This window comes from Dermacentor silvarum, chromosome 4 (assembly GCF_013339745.2).
Source record: "Dermacentor silvarum isolate Dsil-2018 chromosome 4, BIME_Dsil_1.4, whole genome shotgun sequence".
NCBI lineage: Eukaryota > Metazoa > Arthropoda > Arachnida > Ixodida > Ixodidae > Dermacentor > Dermacentor silvarum.
In genome coordinates this window covers 66,283,093-66,305,106 of record NC_051157.2, presented here as the reverse complement: position 1 = coordinate 66,305,106, position 22,014 = coordinate 66,283,093, and the positions used below count along the sequence as shown (strand labels likewise).

Genomic DNA, 22,014 nt, shown 5'->3' with positions numbered 1-22,014 from the left:
GTTATGTACTCACTTTCTCAGTGAGAGGGATTTACATTGCTCTCTTTGATGTTTCTTCCGCCTCACCCGTCTACTTCGTTTTCGTAATTTTTGTTCACCTAATCATTGTTTCTTTATTTTTTGTTATTGGGCTATCATTGTCATCGCTTAGAACCGCAATTTTGGGGCTCACCCCTCTGTGCCTCTTTATAAGGTTACAGCGCCGAACTCTCCTGTAGTTGCTTGTGTGGTTTTCGTTCTTGTATCTCTACGTTCCTTGCTTACGTACACACTCGCTACCGTCTGTTTGTGCCCAGTCAAAGCAGGATTCCTTCTTCTCTATCTTATTCATTTCTTGTCATCCTTTCGTCCATTGAGGCTAGACATGCCAACTGTCCGCGATGCAAGAAAACGCTTGCCAAAGACAGCCAAAAAACAAGAAAGAAAGCAATAGAATGCCACTCTCGACTGCGCGTTTCGCTTTCGTCACACATTTCTTTGTTCTGCGAGCCACTTACCACCTCCTCCCTCCTCGCTTTTAGCTCCGACACGCACGCGCTTGCTTCTGAGTTGGGCGTGTGACAGCGCATTGGTCAGCGGTGGTAGCCCGGGAACCTACCCGCTGTGCAAGCAACCGCCGTACGCAAAACCATCAACCGCGCCGGGTAATGCGCCATTGTGTGTCCGCGATGTAAAAAAGCTGCGAAGCGAGGCGGTGTGCGGCTGGACGAACTGACGGTTGCAAAATGGCGGCGGCTATGCACTGCGCCTTTGAGAGCAGGGCGAAGGTCCTGTGCGACTGTGTGCGTGCGGAGAGTCGTCCATATAGACAAGCTGCTGCCCTGCGCGATGATTACAGCGTAGCAGAAAAAAATTGGCCGTTTTGGCCGATTTCGGAGCAGTGAGAGCGATAGCTTTTCTGCTCGTCATCTAGTGCATGGCGAGCGATGCCCACTACAGGGGCAGGGCCCCTCACAGAACTCGGCCCACAACACCGCTATCGCCAGAGTTCAAAGCAGACGAAGACAGGAGGATGAAGCGCCTTCCGACTAATGACAAATAGTTACTCTATATGGCTCCCGCATGCTGACAAATAAAAAAAAAAGTACCGCGATCTACTTTCCTCCGCCATCTCTTCTCCCGAAGCGCTAGTTTTTTTTTTTTTTTTTTTTTTTTTTTTTTTTTTTGATTACGAAAGCAAGGCGACGGTGGCGCCCCTAGAAAGTTCCCGTTGACATAGAGTTTCACACTATGTTATAGTGAGAAACTCTATGCCCGTTGAAGCTCTGAGGGCGACCGCGCGCCGCAGGCCCGCCGCCGGCGACTGCGGCTGCGCAGAGTGACTTTCAACATGGCTCTGAGGCGGGAAAAAAAACAAAATATAAAGAAGTGAAAGCGCGCGCTATCATCGTCCAATCGGAGATACAGGAGAGAGAGAAGCGACGTTGATCAAAGGATGGCGGTACTTTTCCTATGTAGGGATTTTACTGACAAACAGCCACGCGTGGCCTCTGGCGAACGCAAAGTGAAGCACACGCAGCGCGCAATTAAAGTCCATAGATTTCAAAGCAACAAAGAAATATCTAGGGACTTTATGCGCAATGTTCTTTGCAGGGAACCCGAAGAGCGGTACAGTAAGGAAGACGTGGCGTGCAGCCATTAGCAAAAGCGGCCGTCCAATGGCAAATCACTTACCAGTAGCGCAACCAGGATCTCTGCCGGGGGGGGGGGGGGGGGGGGTTATTTGGGGGGCGAGGGTGCGCAAGTGTGCAGATGATTGCGCGTCTCGCATCTTAGTTGCAGTACTCAAAGGCGCAAGGAAAGAAAAGGGGTCAAACTGCATAGCAACCCCTTAAAGGCGAAAATTGCATATTTTTTCCGCCTATAGAGCTGCTTCAGTGGAATTCAACGCAAAACCATCGAGCACGCGGTTGGCCCTCCTTGAATTTGAGAGTGAATTAAAAATACAAGATAATGATAGTGCTTATGTGAATCAAGAAAATGTGAACAGAGCACCGAAGGTACACGTTGGGCTGGTGGTGCTAAACGCGTGGGTGTGTGGGGGGGGGGGGGGGGGGGGAGGGGCTTTGAACCCACGAAACCCTCCCCGTCGGTGCGCCACTGGCACTTATGACCGAAAAGCTTTATGAATTCGGTCCCAAAATCCTATTTTTGTATATACTGCGGGACAAAGGCGATATCCAACTACGTATATCTTCCTTTAGTGTTTTCACTCTAAAATGTTTACACCTTTAAATGTGTTGGCTCGTCCATGGGTAACATCGCTACTGTTACGGCCTTCAGAAGTTTTATAGAGCGAGACAACGAGCTCTAACTAGACGTGCATGTGGTAAGAAAAGCTGTAGTTGAAAACTGTAATAATTCTGATAGCCTTGGGTGCTCAAAATATCTGACAAGAGAATTTGGCAGCAGTAGCTTTGAAAGTTTATTTAATGCATATTTCGTCTCTTCTGTTGCAGATATCAGCATTTTTTACTTGCCAGAAAAAGTCGGCAAACAAGGCACCTTAATTTTCCCCACAATATTATTTGATGTTACTTCTTAAACGTGAAGGCGTTAGCCATATGGATCTACCAAACACCCCTTATACACCCATAAAGGTGTTAAATTTTTTTATAGTATATACTCCATCGCATACAATGGCAAATTTCCTTATTTCGTCACACCGCTTGACTGCCTTTTCCTTCATCTGACGTTCACTCTGTTAATTTATGTAATAGACTGCCGGATATCTGTTTCACGCGTCACATTACCGGCCCAACTTTTGAACTGGAATATCCGCTACTACATCCTGCTCTGTAATTCATGCTACCTTCTGGCTGTGTCTTGACGGTACACCGATGACTATTCATTTCATCGCTCGTTGCGCTTTGCTTAAAGTTTTCTTTATCTTTCAAGTTTCAGCGTCATTGGCTAGTACTGGTAGGAAGCACGTTTTGTATAATTTTCTTTTCATGGATATCGGTATGCTGCCGTTAACGACTTCGGAGTGTCTGCCACATGCTCCAATCCATTTTTATTTGTCTGCAAATTTCCCTCTCATGATGCGGCTTCTCTGTGGCTACTAGGCCTTGATAAACGCACTCCTTCAGTTTTAAGATCGCGACTAGCACTTACAAACCCCTAGTCTCTTGGTAGGTAACGCTACAATAGTTTCTGCATATTAATATTCAAACCTAGTCTAAGACGTTGCCACTTCAAGTCATCGATAATTGGTTCCAGGTCACCTCCAGATATGCTGAACAGGACAACGTTGTCTGCAAGTTGGCGACATTCCTCGATAATCCTTGCATATAATCCTTTGCAGCGTAGTACCTTGAATGCTTATTGCAAAAATACAATGGAAAGATTGACTTCCCGCCTCGCGCCTTTCAATATCGGTATTCCTCATCTTGTTGAACTCGCCCAATTTACCGTTCTTCTGCACATATTACGGAAAATATTCATATAGGCTTCCTATACTACTTGACTATGCACTGCCTGCATAACGTTAGGCTGGTATCTCTAGTACTGAAGTATGTAACAGATAGTAGAGAGGATATAGATCACTATGATATATACATATAGCGGTATGATAAAAAAAGGAAGTACGCTTTGCTGTGTTCTATCGGTGCAGGTGCACTGGTCACCGACGTCGGAAATGTCATCACCATAATTTGTGCACTAAATCGTTTACCTGTGCTATCGTGTTCAATACGAGTTACAACACGGTGCCCTGCGGTTGAAGGGGCTCCAAGACTGCACTGCGGCGCCGACAAGCGAGAAATTGGAGGACCAAACACTGTTGCAAATCCCGTTACTGGTATTTATTAAACGAATTTTTCGTATGTCGACGCCGCCGTTCAGTCTTGGAACCCATTCGACCGCGGGCGCCGTGTTGCAGCTAGTATTGAACGCGACTGTAGGTTTATAGTGAATAGTTGCCTCGTTCACTCTATGCGCACGCGTTCAGCTACAAGAAGAGAAAAAGAAACCTCTTCGCAACCGAGACGTACGTGTGAAGGCTAAACCAATCATCGCGTCGTCAATCCACGCCGGGTCATGGTCGTCAGCCAGCAGTGCAGGGATTCAGCGTTTCACTCGGGCCTTCTCGCGGGCCTTTTTTTGTTCGAGACCACGGGAACTACACGGAGCTGTTTTAGTGGAGACGTATAGGCGTAAAGGTTGACCGAAACCGGAGCGACAGAAAACAGAATATCCTGTTCTCCGTGTCCGAAACACGTTTTCGCTCGTTTTCGCTCCCGCATTAGGCTCGAGGTCGCGCTCGCTGTTCTAGCACTTACGAGTTAACGGAGAAAAAAATAAATAAATAAAACAAAGGCGAAAGTGGCAGGAGAGGGCTGATGGAGGGCTTGCGTAACCGACAGGCGCGACTGACCGTGGCAGCTGAGCAGATATGGTCTACTGCCTCCTGCTGCGGACGCTCACCACTTTTTGTGGCTGTGCCCTACAAGATGCTCGGGGAGACCATACTCGGGCCTTCCTTCGAACCATACCCCTTGGATAACGAAAACAAATGCGAAAACTCTTTGCTACAGCACCTGCATCACTTAGCTGCATACTATCTTTGATGTCCCCCCCCCCCCCCCTTTTTTTTTTTTTTTTCGTGCGCGTGCTTTTGCAGCAAGTCCCCCGTATAAAGAAAACCAAAAGAGCAAGCCTGGTTGGCTGTAAAAATTAGTCTTGTGCAGTATGGGGGGGGGGGGGGGGGGGGAATTGGCCGCCATCCCGCCCTGCGAACGTGAATGTCCAGCGAAGCTGTATCAAACACCACACATATTCTAGCATTGTATCCACGCTGTTCTTCTGGTGTGTTTAATTTCCGTGGCCTACCCATGACAGTCTTAGAATGAACTGAATAAGTTGCTAGACGGGTCTCCCTTTTATATATGAAAGCGTGGTGACGTGACTAAGTATATATATATATATATATATATATATATATATATATATATATATATATATATAATTTCGTGGCGTAAACACAAAATTCCAGGTTAAAAATAGAAGGCTAACGGCATATCTTTGTTTGCAATCACGCATACAGCATATATATAATTCTTAACCTGGAGTTTTGTGTTTACGCCACGAAATTTTCCGACCAACGAAGGTATACAGCTTCGCTGTAATAACTAAAACAACAGCGTGGGTATATAGGGGGAGGTTAGAAGGAAAAATACAAAAGCTAACAGTGCCGGAAACTCGAGAGAAGGCGCCGTTCTTCTTGTTTCATTTCATACGTAAGGACCACGTCTTTGCTTATTTTTCAGGGGGCTTTATTTGCACGCGCTCGACGGGGGGCGAGCGCGTGCTGCTCGATCCGTCGGAGTTGCGAGTCGATCGCGCTGTGGTCATGTCATGTGCGCGACAGCGCTTCATTCGATGCGCCTCCACCGTTCGCCCTTGAAGCGGCAGCGTGCACTGGGCTAGATGCTCGCTTGACGTTCCTGCGGCCTTCTCGGATATAGCGTGTCATAAAATGCGACAGCGACGAGCACTCGGTTGGTTGGGGTGTCCCATTTCTGAGCCGACTGCAGTTTTTTTTTTTTTAGTTTTATTTATTTATTATTTATTTTGCGAGTTTGAGATGGCTAGGATGGCCACCTCAAGTGGCTGGCCTCGAGCTCTCACTCGATATTGTGTTGGTTTTATCATCGGATGAGAATCGCCCCGCTTGGAAATACCTTTCTAGAGGTGTTGTGATGAGGTTATGTGTGCATCATCGTCCCTCCCACGACACTATATATATATGAATGGGTGGGGGGAATGCGATATTCTTGACCCTAAAGCAAGTGCGGCGTGGTTTGCATATGCATGATTACAGTTAGCGTAACTCACGTCTTTAGTTTGAACTCTGATCAGATTATGATTAAAGAAAAGTAAAGTTTGCGGATATGGCGCGGCTATAAGTTCTGTGCGTATGCATCGCTTCTTCGTCTATGTCCATATCGCGTGTGCTGCGAAACATTTTAAATATGTAACACCTATAGCACGACATTTAAGAGCCTGTTGTTCGAGCACGCGAAGCACACTTTTTTTTTGTGGTTTGTATGGATATAACTTGTATTGTGTTTCTATTTTTGTATAGATGCATGCGCCAAAAGTGCATTCCATGTGGTTGTCACCTTATGGACACTTCGCGCTAATAGTTGGCGTTGTCTTTCCATATAACGAAACTTACCACACGTTGGAGCGTCGGAGAAAAAAGGAAAAAAAAAAGGGGGGGGGGGGGGGACGCACGTCTCTTTTAGGATTTGAGCCTGGGTCTGCAGCGCGAGAGCTGAGATGCGTTAACGCTAAAGTCACGCCAACTTTTTTTTTTTTTTTTTTTGCGGGGCCTTTACCCTTATTGTTGAACTACTGATAAATAATAAAAAGATCAAACAGACACGATACAAATGTTAGTATAGCTAGATCATGATAGCAAATGACAGGATATCAAGTCAGCTTGGTTCCTAAGCCACCTCCTGCAGTTGCTCCTGGCCGCCATTGATGAGCAGATGTCTCGCTTTGGTTTCCCTTGAGGGCATGCCACGCTGAACATGATTCACACTGCGCTCGGCTATATAGAGAACACCTGTACTTGCTTATCATGGAGGAAGCAAGGAAATTCGGTGGCGATTTAGTGGTAAATGCGAGAGAAATACGTCTGCATTACGTCACACCTCTTTGAGCTTCCGGATCCATGATTACAGCAAAGCATGCGCCGTGCCGCCGCTCGACCTGCTCTTCCATATTCTAATATACGCTATAGCTACAAAGTGCGCTTCTGCTACGAGCTTCCTGTTGGTTTATTTTGTGTTTCGTCGTGGGTTTCGAAGTGCGCTGCCGTATCCATTATTCTACCAGAATTCGGATTAGCCGGCTTCAAACTGCTCCAAATTGCTTCAAAATGAAATTTAGTCTGCTGCAAGTTGCTCCAAAATGACTTTGGAGAGCCCCACCCCTGAAGTAAGTAAATAAATAAATAAATAAATAAATAAATAAATAAATAAATAAATAAATAAATAAATAAATGGTATTTTCTCGTCACACCCGCGCTGCACTTGCGCGAGCAACCAAATCTTGGTGGCTTTGGAACAACTCGCGGATTTCCGCGAAACGCAGAACCGTCTTTGGAAAAGCGCTGCGCATCATAAAAAGGAAGCATCTTGTCCCGTGTTTTCGCGCGGTCCCCAAGTATATTCTCTTAGGTGTATACCAAGACGAACAAGCTCAGCTTTCAAGCCTTATGACAACCTTTCGTGACAAGAAAAATGGAAGGTAGGAGAGAAATGTGGTGTTAGTCGAGGCAAAGGGAGAGTGTGCTGGGGGAAGGTATAGCTCGCCTCCTCGCGTGCCATTTCATCTGCTTCTATCTCTGCGGCGAAATGCTCCCCGGACTGTTATTTACAACTGTAGTGTATATAAGCAAGATTTTCTGTAGAGTCTGTATAGTTCAGCCACGCCGGAAGCCCCCATGCCACCGCGGTGTCGTATAGCTGCCGATCAACTGCCGATCGACGCACTGACAGTATTTGATGACGCATCGTTGCAGTATTGCGATTATTGACAGTGTTCGGGGTTTGCTTGCTTTGCTTTAGTTGTTGGTCACTTCACTCGTGCTTTCTTCTTTCTTTGCGTGAGCTCCATTGGTCTTTTGTGCTGCAGATAGATGGTGCATTGATCAACCGGGCCAAACAAGGGAAGCCCCTACGAAACCAGTCCCCTTGACGAAACATTGGCACCTGTCCATGTTGAGGCTTCCCTAAGGCTTCCTGGAATTTATTTGTCTAGACATGACACATGCAATTCACTGTATTCAAGGGCCGGCGTAATGTAGGGATTCCTTTAGGTGCGATTGTTTACCTTTCTTAAGAACCACCGTTCACGCGGCCGGCCGCGATGTCGGTGATCAAGTGGGCAGAGAGCGCCACTCGGGCCGCTGGCGAAGCGCAAAAAGGAATAACATTGAAATAGAATCGTTACGTTATTCCGGCAAAGTTTTCGTACGTTCACGTCGACGGTCACGCCATATGCTGTCCTTGTATAGTTTCTTATATCGTCTATTTCCGCGTCCACTTTTCGTTTCGTTTTTCTTCCCAATTCGCACTCTCGCCTTCGTGGGCTCCAATTATAGCCTCCACTGGTGGCCTGTAAAGTATGGTAATTTAAAGGGAGATTAAAGAAAAAAAAATGATTTGAGCTGTCTTGTTAAATTACCATTCTACAATGACAAAAAAGCCGCTCTTACAGTGAGGAGACCTTTGACATGCCAGAAAATACGCAAAAAAAAAAAAAAAATGGGTGATGACGCCGCCTTGAAATTCTTTCACCAATCCACCGTGACGTCACGGATTTTGATGCCGTCTGCTCAGGTCTAGTTAAACCTTTATCGGTAAAGATGGACTACACTGTTCTAAAAGAGCCAAATAGTCAACGTGGCAATCTTCAAGAACTTTTACTGAAGCACAACGGCCGAAATGAGAAAACGATACTTTGCAATTCGTGACGTCACACTGACGTGTCGGCCCTGGGGTTTCGGCGCAAAAATCAGAAATGAGACCTTGAAATATTCAAGCTCAAGCAACGTAAGTATATAGTTCTTCATAGTTCAAGAATGCTTTATGAATCTAAACTGATTCAGTTTTTCACTTTAGTGTCCCTCTAAGTAAGTAAAATGGAGTCATGTGCCCCGTTCGTTTTCCCAGGTCGTGCACAGCCGGCGCCGGTAGCGCGGATCAAGCATGCAGCCCGCAGCAGCCGAGCTGCCCGTCGCGGTCGTCGCGGTGCTACGGACCGTCGATGACGTCCTCGCCACTGGGGCACGCCGGCAGCATCGCCCCAACGCTGCGCTTCCGGTCGGCCTCATGCGGCGGCGCTGGCGGCGGCGCGCAGACCGCCCCGGGCACCATGGGCCGGAAGCAGGTACTGAATTGCGATAGCGTTAATCGCATTCCTACACCGCGTGAACTCGTGTGAGAAGTGCCCTTGTGTAAACTTAGCTTTGGGCCCCCGCATTCGCAGAGCGGGCCTCTCAGCTCTATACCGAGTGATGGGCAACGCACGCTCCTCTGCGAATCCTGCGATGAGTGGTTGCTTGATGTAAATGCCAGGTGTACTTGATCGCTTATAGCCCATTGGCTCAGGATTCGCCGAGGAGCACAATGGAAGCTTCACCGACCCCTTCAGTGGAGAGGTATCGCAACCTCCAGGTACCGAGTAAAAATTGTAGTTCTGGATATGGATGTACTTAAATGAAGTCCCCGTGCATACTCATGCATCCTATAGCTCTTCAGTCAAGGTTGAATGAATTGCTTGTCGAGTGACGGACACTTCTAGCAGACTGGTTCTGTAGCTTTGCTGACCACAGTTTGAGACGGGCGCCCGCAAGCTGCTAGTAGGGGTGGAGGGGGCTGGTCTGCTGCTGCCTTCTATCAGCGTTTGTATGCCGTGTATAGCAAGCAGATGACTGCGAAAGACAAGTAATTTTGAACAGGGCCATGTGCTACGGAGAATTTATGAGCGCGGCTTAGTTATGCAAGCCTTGCTTTTCTTCATGTTTGATCAAATAGTCCATAGTGGTTGCTTGGTGAGTTTGACGGCTTTACGGCTAGAGCTGGTATGAAACGAACGTGGACACTGATCTAGCGCAGAAATTCCGTTACCTGCCGTAAGCTTCGAGCGTTTAGTCATTATACCTTTCGTATTTACGAAGCACGAATTATTGCGATTTCAGCATGCGCCATCTGAAAAGAGCTGCTCGTGGGGCCTGCACCTCACCACAAGAGGATATACTCGAGAGTGTACAGTACATTCTCGAGCAGACTAAATGATGCTTAACCCGAGGCGTAAGCTGATTCTACTTCCTATTGGTATTGTTAACGAATACGTCCCATGCCCCGAGAGGATATGCATGGTACACCTCGATTGGTGGTCTCGTCGCGGCTCGTTTTTCGCGACTTTAGCACCGTTGGCGTAAATGTTTCATTCTCGCGGCGCTACCTCAGGCGCGTCGATATCCGTGTATGCAATGCTTCGCGAAACTTTGCCTTTTCTTTCATCCTCGGTAACTGCGGCGGGCTAGGGTAATTCAGTGCGCTCCCCAAGGGAAGAGGGAATGCATCGAGGCACCCTACGGCGAGCTCCCCCGACGCGCCCCCTTCTTCTAGATTAGCAAACATATGCGTCGGAGCCGTCAGTTCTCGTCAACTCGACCGTGTCGACTAAACATTTCGGACTTTCATCTTGACGGCCGGCGTCTGCATTCGAGGAGGTCGTCGGCGTAGCTGTCGTGTGCGGGCTGCCTGAAGGGAAGAGGTGAACTTGAGGACAGGGATCAGGAGTTGGGCGGGTCACGGAAGGATTGCAAGGAAGGGATGATATTACTGGTCGCATTTGCCTCATCACGTCCACAGACCCTATCTTCGTACCTTATTTCGACGTTCCTTATTTTTTCTATTATTTTCTTCTGTCGTTAGGCGCGTCTATTCGTCCTGCTCGTTTAGCGAATAGCTACGCTTCTGACACATTTAGCACACAACCGAATTTCATTACGTATAGATTTTTCTTTTCTGTTTTATGCCTGTATCGCGCTAAATTGCCTGTCTTTGTTAGGTATAAACGCTAACTGTCGTACTTACGAGTATATAGCGTTCGTTTTGTTAAATTCTATCAGAGTTCTTTTTTAATAGTTAACAGTTGCACCAGGTGAGCCAGAATGAAACGCGAACAGGTGAGGGCAACTAGAGCGCGTATCCCACTGTCCATATTCGCCCGTGTGTGTAACACTGACGCGATTCATTCACAGACGCTGGGTTTTGAGGTTAGGTCATGTTTAGGGCCGGCCGGTCTTATTCCACGAGAGATGCAGTTTCGAGCAATTACGTGTTCCACTTTGTTTCTTACGCCGCTCGCGTTTTCATTCCTCCCTTCCTGCGTACACACGACTGACGTTTAATTCCTACCTAGTTTCACCGTTTTCCTCATTCCTGTAGGTTGGAATCCCGAATTTAAATTGCAGTTTCGGCGTTAAAATAATTTCGCCGCTTCTCTATCTTTCATCTCTTTCCAACATTAATTTTCGAATGTACCGATTACTATTTTTTAGCCTGTTATAAAAATATCAGTGACGTAGGTAGAAATGAAGGTGGGCTGAACGGATAGCGATAGTTTTCTCCACTTTCTGGCGTTCGTCCTTTCCGTTTTTGGTGGTGACTGACGCTGCAAGAATGCTGGACTTGCTGCTCGATGCTCTGCATGGCGAACAAATTATTGTTGCCCTCTCCCCCCATGCAGGAAGTCTGTGCTGAGGACAAAGTAGTTCCCTTGTCATCGTTTGTTCGTGTAGGCGCATTGAAATTTACCCGGGGTAAACAGCCCGAAGGCTTAGTTAAATTTTGTGTTCTAGCACCAGCGACGAGGTTCACGTCTGACGCTTGTTTTTAATCACGTGAAACTGCTTTGCTGCACGTAATGGCGACGTGAATGACCAGACGGGTCGCCATTATCCATTTAGGGGCGTTAAATTCTTCAGAAGACACTGTGCCCTGGCGTGTCGCGGCAGGCAGCGAGCCTAGCCTCCCAATCCCATTTTCTTTTCTATCTCTCTCTCTCTCTCTTTTTCGTCACAATATTTAGTCGGCCGCAAAGATGGCTGGTAGTGTCATCCATAGCTGAAACAGCGATTTTGGCTGGTCAACACTAGCGATCTATTCGAGTATGCTTGAGCTGTGTGAAGCTCCGTGAAAACGTCCAGTGGCGATTTAGCGGTACATGCGATAGCATCACGTCGCACCCCCTTGAGGTCCCAGGTCCCAGGAACTATATATATATATATATATATATATATATATATATATATATATATATATATATATATATATATATAACATTCATGTCAACGCATTAAAACGGGACTTTCTAGTTGCCGATTCGTCCGTCGCCTCTGGAGCGCACTGGTTCCATTGAAATGGGACTATGCGCCAACGATAGGGCACTGTCACCTGTCCTCCCAGCCCGGCATCGGGCGCCTGCCTGCCTCGAATACCGCGCGTTGATTATGCCGTGACGTGCTCGTTGTGAAGCGGGCACCGCACGCCGCGGTGCTGTTGTGTGTGTGTTTGGATCGGTCGCGGTTGGAAGCGTTCGGCTAGTTCAACCGGGCGCAGCCCTCAAAACGCAAAGGAAGGAGCGAGCCGACTCGGGCGCATGCGTGCCGACTTGGTTCCGGGCGCCCGGCGAACAACGCTTCCGCGTGGATTTTGTTTCCCCTTTTATATTTCCTTTTATCATCGCGCGTTCCTTGTTTTTCTTCGACGCCTCCCCCCGTCGTAGTACGCCGAGCCGCGATGCCGACGTCGTCGGTCGCACCCTAGCGGCGGCGTGCGCGCTCGCGCGCGCGCGTAGCAGCGAAGCAGACGACAGCAGCCGCCGCTCGCTTGACCGCGCTTGCTCGGCACGCGCCGGCCCTTCTCTCGTCTATCGATTCGCGCTTGTCGACTTGGTGGTGGTGGTGGTGGTAGTCTTGGCGCTGCAACGGTGGAGCGCATGCAGTAGGGGGGGCAAGCCCTCGTCGTACGCCGCCCTAGCGCCGCTAATTCGTGCGCGAACCGGCCCCTCGTCAACTGTTCTCTGCCTGCTTGCTTCTTCGCCGCCGCCGTGGTCGTCGCGACCGGACTCTCGGGCGGCCAGCCAGCCCCGTCGTGCTTCGGAAGAGGAGGTCAAGCGTTTTTTTGAAAGCCTCGTCGCGAGCAGACGACGCGCTGCTACGCCGCTCTCCCTCCGTGCGCGGACAGCCACTTGGTGCGGATGGCGAAAATGACAGGTGAGAGAAACGTGCAGGCGTAGATTTTATTACGGACAACGGGCTGAGGGGACCCTTTGATTAGATCACTGTTTTTCGCGGTATGGATCGGGGCTACTTGAGCCTCGAATCCCGAAGGTGGTACGTGAAGAGGGAACACCGTAGCATTTGCCTCGATGCCACTACGGCCCATCGTCGCGCCAACGACGTTTGTATGGAGGGAGGAACGGCTGTTTGCTAAAACTGCTCCGCGTGCAGTCGCCGCTGTATATGTTGGGCAGGACTTCATTTGTTTCGTACGCGTAATAGGGCGAATGTTGGGGCGCTTCGCGGTTCCTTCTCGAGATCTGCGGGTGGTGACTTGGTGGCAGCCGCGTGTGATGTTTCGTGCACTGTTTGCGACGTCGGTTCCGTCTTAGCACCAGGAATATCTCGCACCACAACCGATGGTCCCGTAATTTGGTGCGCGAAAGGACCCGAAACGTCGGTAGAAATGAAAAGACGCTCGGCACGCCTTTATCAACGGCACCGGAGCACACCTAACCGCCAGCCCTGTTCTTAGTTTTTACCACTTTGCTCCCCCCCCCCCCCCTTTTTTTTTTCTCTCTCTTAATTTCCTTCCCAGCCCTCCTTTTGCGTTCGTACCGCTGCGCCTGAACGTCTTCGCACGCGCCGGTCGTCGCTCGACGTCAGTGCTGCGTCGCCAGCGCTGCGCGCCGGTTCATTCATTATGCGTCAGCGGGATCGTTGCCCGGTCTGGCTTCCCCTCAGTTCAACCAAATAATTTCTGTCTGGTTTTTCGCGACCTCTTCCGGTCGTCTCTCCGCGATTCTCGCCCCTTTTGGCGTCTCTCGACTGTGGTTCATGAGCCGTCCTGTGTTGCGATCGCTCGCTATGGAATTGTCGCACCCACCCACCCACTCGGCCACTGCCGTTCGCTCTTCGGGTGGGCTAGAGTCACACGGGTGGGCGACTGGCCGCGCCTTCCGATACGCGGTATATGGATCTCGGTGTGACCTTGAATGGCACTCGTGATGTGCGTGAACGAGTGGGACGGTTTAGCTAGCCGTCCACTTGCATCCGGGTCCTCAATCTCGCGAGATGTAGGCTGTTGCCTTCCTGTCATCGAACTTGTTCCCACTTTTTAACCCGTTCGGCTGACTGCTTAGCGAAGGTGCCATACATCTTACGAGCAGTCACATATTTAGGACTACCATAGTTCCACTTCGGGTGTTAAAATATTAAAAATTAGCTCTACTGAACTGCACAGCATGCGAGAGGTAAGGTAAGGTAAGCAAGAGGTAAGGTGTTATCACAGGGTGCAACCACAGGAATGAAAACAATGGTGCAGAGTAACTGTACATGACTCAGTGCTTCTGCAAGCAATATGGTTGTTAGCAGTGCTTGTTGGTATGATGACATAATGTGCTCAACAGCGTGCAAGAACAGGACTAAGACAGGAGCAGTGCCTGTGTCGTCCATTTCTCCCATCATATTCACGTTTTTGCGTGGTTTACCCTATTGTGTCATCGATAAGGTTCATTGAGAAAGCTGTTTGTTACCAGCCCAAGAAAAAGAAATGAACAAAACTTCACAATACTACATAGTTGTCTCGGTGGTGCAGACATGGCGAGCTCCACCAAGGGAACTGGACCCAACTTTTGCCTATTCCTCACCCACACTTCATCATAGAAAATATGCAGACACCTTAAAACAGAAATGAGTGTAAGCTATCGTGCACCATTTCTCCTCATGCTTCCCAAGAAGGCACTCTCCTTTGCAATGAAAATATTGCTTGCTGTAGAAAATGGCCCTGAATTGGAACAAATGTAAGTATGACTGAGCATTTCTGGTTGAGTTGACTTTGACAGCAATCTGCCGGCACTTGAAGCTGCCACTTAAGCACTACTTGTCATTTGCATACTTCCTACATGCAGGTTCCAGTAACAGTACTGCAGCTGACATTTGGCCAAACCAGATACTACAAAGTACTACTAGATATAAAATTCTTGAGTACAGATCCAATGGAAATCACTGTTTGAGTCATGCTCAAAATAACAAATATTCACATACCTCTGCTTTTCAAGATTGTTTAGATGACTGTATAAATCTGGCAACTGTTGTAGTCCGGTGCAAGATTATCATCTCGTTTGTTCATTAAATTCGATGAAGGTAATGCTATCTTCATGACTATTGGTGAGGTTCCCCATGGAAAAAATTGCTGTGTTGTGGGGCAGAGGAGGGCATTTGCTATGCCCTCAGAATGTTGTAGCATTGATTGGATTTGAAACTTACATTTGGGTTATAGTGTATGGCATGCTTGTACTGGAAAAGCCATTCATTAAAAACCATTCATCAAGAGTGATGATAGGCTTTTACAGCAACCATGCTACATATGACTTTACATGACCTTGGATGCACATTCAATTCCATATCAGTTTTGAGCGTGTGTCAGTTGGAGGCGGAAAAGGAGCGCATAAATGTAATAAATTTTAAATATGAATCGAATAGTCTTTGCTGTTTGATTCATATTCAATTCTAGAATTTGCTATTTCAAATTGTAAAATATTTGTTTCTGTTCAAGTGCAAAAGATGACACTTATTGAAGTCTTGAGTGCAAGATTCAATATTCGAACTTTATTTTTCTCGAATATTTAGTTCAGGAATTTCACTGTGTGACCACTGCTGCTCCAAAAAGAATTCTGCCGGGAGACAAAACTGGCTGCTCTTGTTAGCTTGTATCCAGATCCTTCCTGTGAGTTGCTCATGATCAACTTTCAACACTTATGGAGGTGATTAAAAGGGGCCCTTCAGCAGAAATTAAGCAGCTGTTTTTCTTGCACCTGCTGCATAGAGTCAGGATTATTGATGCTTTCAGCAATTTGTCACAGTCCTAATATTGAAGCGTTCATTATGTTAATCTATCCAAGAAATCAAGCTACTGGTGCTGGTGGCCGTAATGGCCTTCATAGTCGCTTTAAAGGAAGTAAAGCTATTTATGGCATCTCCAACTATTTACTAAACTTAGAGCATATCAGTTAACATTTCTTATTAGTTCCTCTATGGCAAATTATGTTAGACATTTTCTTCTTTAAACTTTTTTTTTAGTATGCTAGCCATATACACAAGAAAATTTGAGAAATGTTGAAGGGTGCCTCTCTTAAAGGAACCATTACCAGGCCGCATAGCAAATATTGGTTATACGTTGGAAATTGTTACTTGCCCTCTAAGGAGTGTTCTGCCGCAAGAATTTTTCAAATTTGTTCATTAATAGCAGAGATAGCAATATTTGAAGTGCTGCGATCGCATGATTTCAGGAGGCGAGTGCCACTGCCAACATGACACTCTCTCCACTTGCCCAGTCTAGCCTCCGCAAGTGGAATTCCTCCCCTGCGGTCCCCCATACCGGAGCCGGAGGTTCGCGTAACAAATACGTCACGGGCCCCGCCCTTTTTTTTTCTCTTTTTTTTTCCTTTTTTTTTTTTTTTTTACTCTTTCGCGTTTATGCTGAGTGGTGCGCTTCTGGTACGGTCGTGCCTGTGAGCTGTTGCGTTTGTCTCGTTTCGGGCAGGGGACGATTTTGCGCACTCTGCAAGAGAACACCTGATTAGCAGTATCAGCGAGTGCCACAATCGCGAGCACTGAGGCAGACGCGAGAGGATGAAAACATGATCGCAGCGCTGGAACACAGTAGAAAATGACATAGTTTTGTTCTCTGTGCACGCAACTGCACGACGTGGGAAGAAGCAGACGAAACGGAAGTACATTTCTCTTGCTTCGGTACAACGTAAAACAAAAACACGCAGACATTTGGTTTGTGTTTTTTTTTTATTTCTCTAAACTTTAGTTCGTCTATTCAAGCAACAGATTAAATAAATAACTGATATTGCCTTGAATAATTCTTGAAGTCACGTGTCACTGTGAGCGACGTCGCAGCACTTCCATGTACGTAGGCGCACCTGTGCGATTCTCCAGCTGGGCCCGCGAGGAGAAGAGCAAATGGTGTTTGGTTTGAAATTTAAGCTCTTTCTGCGGCATGTAGGTTTGTAATACTTAGCAGATACGACCGTTAGTGCGCATTGTATGCAGTGCACTTGTCAGCTGAAAATGCCCAGACCTGGGAGGAGCCCTTTAAGTACTGTGGAAGTGCTGGCAGCCGTGGCACTTCTGGTGGTTTTCCCACAAGTTTGTAAAGTCCATATACCTCGCCAAGAACATGAGGCTAGTAGAAGTGCTCAGTAGTGCTTTTGAACACTTTCTGAGCATTGATGCTGGCTGTTCTTGGCAGCATTCGAATATACAATGCTTTTTAAAGATGTACCTGATGGGTGCTGTAGCTGTTGTTTCAAACTTTCTCTCGGCTTCTTCCACTTTGTTGTGGTAATTGATACAGCAGAACCTCATCATTATAAAGAAGCTGCATCTGACAGGAAAATACCTTCATTATAATATTTGTTATGATCATATACAGTAGTGAACGAAAAAGATATATTTTGCATTTGGGTCCTGTGAGCTAATGTGCCCAAAATGTTGGTACTTGCGTTATGCCAGATTGCTAACCTAGGGCAGTAGTCTCTCGAACGTGCTCTGCCATTGAATTTCATTCACACTGCATAGTCCACCCACCATGCTCATAATTTGCGTATTCCAACGATGCGTCACTAAGAAACTGCAGTACTATCAACCAGTAGTTAAAATACGTGCATGCCGGTGAGAGAAATTTTAATGATAGGTGGGGAGGTTACCCGAGCAAAAGGTTTGGCATGCTATTTCAGGTTTAAAGGGGCACTGAACCACTTTTTATTGAATTTGATGAATGCATTTGAAGTTAAATTTGACTATTTCAGAAATACTTTGCCACAAAAAGTTCTTCAATGCGTTCAGCAGAAGGGGAGTTATTGGAGTTATTGGCAATCAAACATATAGGTCGCGGTGCTTCCACTCCTTCAATGATTTGCACTGCAAAGGCTACGGAGGAGCGGGGCGTGCCCACAACGCTGTTCCTACCATAGGGTGCAGTTCAAATTTTATTTTGGGTGCTCACATAGACGTCATTATTTCTGATTTTGGCGCCTATGACGTGCCTAACGCGGTTGTCCTTGGCGAACTGCAGTGTGCTCAGCCAGTGGGCTCGTCACGGCGGCGGCGGTATCTATGCTATGTAGCAGACCGCAGCTACATGCAACTGCAGCGTTTGCTTTGTGCGTGAGAGGGCTAGAGTGCGTGCTCGCAGCAGATAGTAGCCACATCCAACTTGCACATTTTGAAGCGCTATCAATAGCTTATTACGAAGCAAAGTCTGCCAAGGCATCTAACCAGGACCGGCCAGGAGTGAGCGCGCGCTGGCAAGTGTGTGTGTGGTCTGACCTTAACTTTCGTGTGGCTCGAGGCTAGTTGAGTGTTCAGAACTAGTCGAAGTTAGCGAGACCCAACGGCTACGACACCGATAAGCAGGGTGGCCAAAGTGCAGTAGGATCCTACGTGGGCATTTGAGGCTGAGCGTGAGCAGACGATAGTCGGATTCTTCCGGAAGTATGTAATTATTATCGAAATTCTAAAGCAAATTTTCGCGTACTTCATCCTGCGTATTATACTGCGTCGATAAATGTACACAGTAACGGAAGGAAGAAGCGCACTGATCCAAACACCCTTCTTGATTGATGTCAGCTATTGGCCAATAGCAGTCGCGTATGGGAATCTGCTATATTACGAAATGAAGCGTCCAGAAAAGAGTGAGGAGCAGGCTTCTGTTGAAAGAAGTGTTTGAGAGAAGCGTTACTTAGTGCTCCGCTTGCAAGATCCACGTGTCATGCACGACTGCAAAATTTGGCTAAGATGTTCACAGCAGCGTATGCTATCCATGTACGGTGCTTTTTCACCAAGCCTGAAGGGTTGTTCAGGGCCCCTTTAATATATGATAGGCCCAAGGACGCATGAAACGAAAATAACGCACTTGCACAAAAATCGTACAAAAGCTCGGAAAAAGCACCGAACGCTCGCGGTGTTCGTGACTGCAGCCGATGCCTCTGGCGGCAGCTCGGCAGGTTTCGACTAGAGAACTGGAGACTCATCGTGTAGCGTCGGAAGTTGCCTCCTCTTCTTGCCTTGCAACGTTTCCATATATAACTTCCTGTTGTAGATCTGTGTTTACTTGTGTTTATGCAATTGCATCATGTGCAACACATGCACATGTAACACTCATAACACTCGGTGTAACTAACACAGCTTCGCTGTTCGAACATCTTCATGGAGTGGAAGGGGCAGGGTTTTTTTTTTTAAGATGTGTTTTACTTTGAGGGTCATTCAATTGTCGAGACGTGAAAACTTTTGGACAGTGTGAAAAAAAAAAGAATGGTAAGACTGGACAACATCAGCGCAGACTAACAACAAGTCTTTATTTGAATAGACGCTTGTGCACGCACATTAATATGCACAAATATGGGACAATTGATTATTTGTGACACCAGAAAGCAACATTGCAAGATATGGAAAAGGTGGAGCACTAAACGGAGCTGGAGTACCAAAAGCATGTTACCTTAAAACATTGATTTTTGGTGTTGCACAAAACGTTGCATGTCTTCATTCTGTTTGTGTGTGTGTGTGTGTAATGTATTTTCAAATAAATGCTTGTGAGTCTGTGCTCATGTTGTCTGGTTCTGTCTTTCTTTAGTTTTTTATTTTTTTTCACACTGTCCCAAAGTATTGACATAAATATTTATTTGCTTTCCAGTTTGTCCAAAGGGGGCAAAGTTGGTTTCGTTTTTCTTCGCTGTGGTCTGGTGTTTATTTAGTACATGTCTGGCCTTTTATGCAGCTGTCACCTCCCAAGTCTCTTGTTCGTAGCCGTGGCTGGCCTGCGCTAGGTAGCAGCCCCCTGACACCACTTGACCGAGTGGTGCGTGCGTGTCGCTCAGACCGGCACTCCGATGGGGCCATGGCAGGCGGAGCAGCACAGCAGCAACGCAGGTGGGTTTTCGCTTGCGAGAGCATTGCCGTTGGGATGCTGCATCATTATCTGGGCCAAGCTGGCACAGGGGACCCAGATAATGAGATCAGCCCGTGAAAAAAAATTTGGAGTGTTTTCGACAGGCATTCCCATGTCATAAACAGTAGCTTGCCAATGTCCTTGTACAGAGGAGTACAATAGCACCTCGTTGATATGATCCAGGTAGTTACAATTTCCTGGCACCAGTGTTCGCGACCGAGAACACAAAAAATTATTCAAATCAGCTACGCTTAGTTTTTAGTAGTTCATATGTCCTGGGAACACACAATCTTTCAGCACCAATGACATCGCCAAGCTGCAATCACATGATACTGTTTTCCTGCCACTAGATTCCATGTGAACTAGAAAAGGGACAAGGTGCGTGCGGTGAGAACAGTAGCTGCCTGCCACAGCAGCTTCCCCGTGAAAACGCTGATGCGCACTCAGTTATTCCGGTACCATCAAATCTCACAGGTTGTCACGTACTCGCATTAACAGTTATCGCCGTGAACCCTATTGCAATGAGCATCTTCATCTATCTGTTTCACAGCGTGTGGGGCTTAGTGCCGTTGGAAGCGCACTGCACGATAACCTAAATATGCTGCCGTTGCCTTCTGCAGGCATCTCGAAGTGAGCGTCATGCTTCGCTCAGGCTGCACCGTAGTCACCGTATTCGGCATCGCCCACCAGCCCAATTTCATTTTGGCTTATTGTCGCTGTCTTAAAACACTATGAAATAGGAAAATGGCAACGTGCGTCTCGGGTCGCTTGGGCCTGGCATCTCGTGCCACAACTGATTCACATGGGCACAACAGAAATTCCCGCCTAAATGTTCCACTTGAAGAAGCTGCTGACGCAGGCCAAATATCAGGAGCGCAAATGTAAGCCTGGTGAAGCTGCAAGAACGACAACACGCGTCCCAGGCCACTCGTGCCCCGCCAGCTTGGCGTGCGTCGGCATCTCGTGCTGCAACGATTTGCATTACGTAGATTCTGCCAAATTTTTTAGCTACTTCAGATCGTGCGTTTTCCCGGTTAGTGCATCATTTCTTGCATATTTTTTTTTCTGGACATCTAAATGAGGTTCTACTGTACATGATGAATGTTCACTGTCAGTACTTGTGTTAGGACTAGCTGTACAATTAGTACAGCAATACTAAATGTTGAATTCATCACTTGAGTAAACTGAGCTTTATGCCCGAAATTATAGCTGAGCCCCTGCAGTTTGTCAATAACCACGCGGCGCACAGCCAATAGGAGAGGGCTATTCAATATGAACATTTCTCAACAAATTCAGCAGCATTATCATCGTGTGCAGACCTTCCACTTCTAAAACATGGATTTAGTAGCTATGTCATCAACAGGGGCAGTATGATCAAAGAAAAGCAATATCTTTAGCAATAGATCATGTTTTGGTATTTTTTGCCAGATTTCAGTTGTCTTCCTCTCTTTTCTTTGGGATTCATCATTTCAAGGATGCCTGTAACTGCATTGCAAATTTGAAGCCTTCGAATTTAGGGACATTGTGTGTGTTATGCCATACACAGGTGTTCGCTGAGCAAGCTGCGGGGCACTGCACTGTGTGCCTTCAGCTTTGGCAGCTGGGGCAGTGGCTGTGGCGCAGGTGGAGTGTCGGGGCCCCCCGAGCTGCAGCCGTCACACGGGGGAAGCACCAACCTGCTTAGTGGCAGCTGGGTCTTCTACAGCGGAGGAGGGGCTCCCTCCTCACCGGTGGCATCTCTGCTGCAGCCGGGGAAAGCAGTCGTCACCATCGATGCCTCCACCACACAGGTAGTAACAACAGCTTTGAAACTTGTCAGTTTCCTGGACAACTGCCCTCTGACCTAACATGGCTGCAAAAGACAGCTTTGAGTAGCTGAACGCACCCCCCATGTATCTGTTTCAACTATATTGACCTATTTTCAGTATAATATGCTTATCGTAGCATGGGCCAGGCTTCAGCCAACCTCTGGTAGGTTCTCGCTGACCTCGCACACTTGTGCCAATCTCGCCAAAGATTTGTTATTGGTTGTTATGTAGGGAAGTGATGGAAGCACTGACACCTACTGCCAAAGCTCAGAATTCAATCAACCTTAGGCACGGTGGCAGAATATGAGAGGTGGCCGAACGAGCGCCGCAAGTGTATCGCCACACCTCTCGAGTTGCCGCAGCAGTTGCCAGGTGGTGACAGGAGTTTTATAGGCTCAAAGACACGCATCGTAAGCTTTCGCTGTGCTGTAAAAGGT

General features: G+C 47.3%; 1 protein-coding gene across 2 annotated transcripts in view; it reads left to right on the top strand.

The window, feature by feature from the left end:
- The window catches only part of LOC119450184 (PAS domain-containing serine/threonine-protein kinase), a 75,702-nt gene that overhangs the window by 3,853 nt on the left and 49,835 nt on the right, over positions 1-22,014 (top strand). The window contains exons 2-4 of one of the 2 annotated variants that reach the window (XM_037713562.2): positions 8,691-8,907; positions 19,599-19,750; positions 21,316-21,559. In XM_037713562.2, coding sequence (XP_037569490.1) covers positions 8,691-8,907; positions 19,599-19,750; positions 21,316-21,559 — 613 coding nt within the window. Of the gene's footprint in view, positions 1-8,690; positions 8,908-12,131; positions 12,806-19,598; positions 19,751-21,315; positions 21,560-22,014 lie in introns of those variants that run through there. The other variant, XM_037713563.2, reaches the window with a different exon arrangement.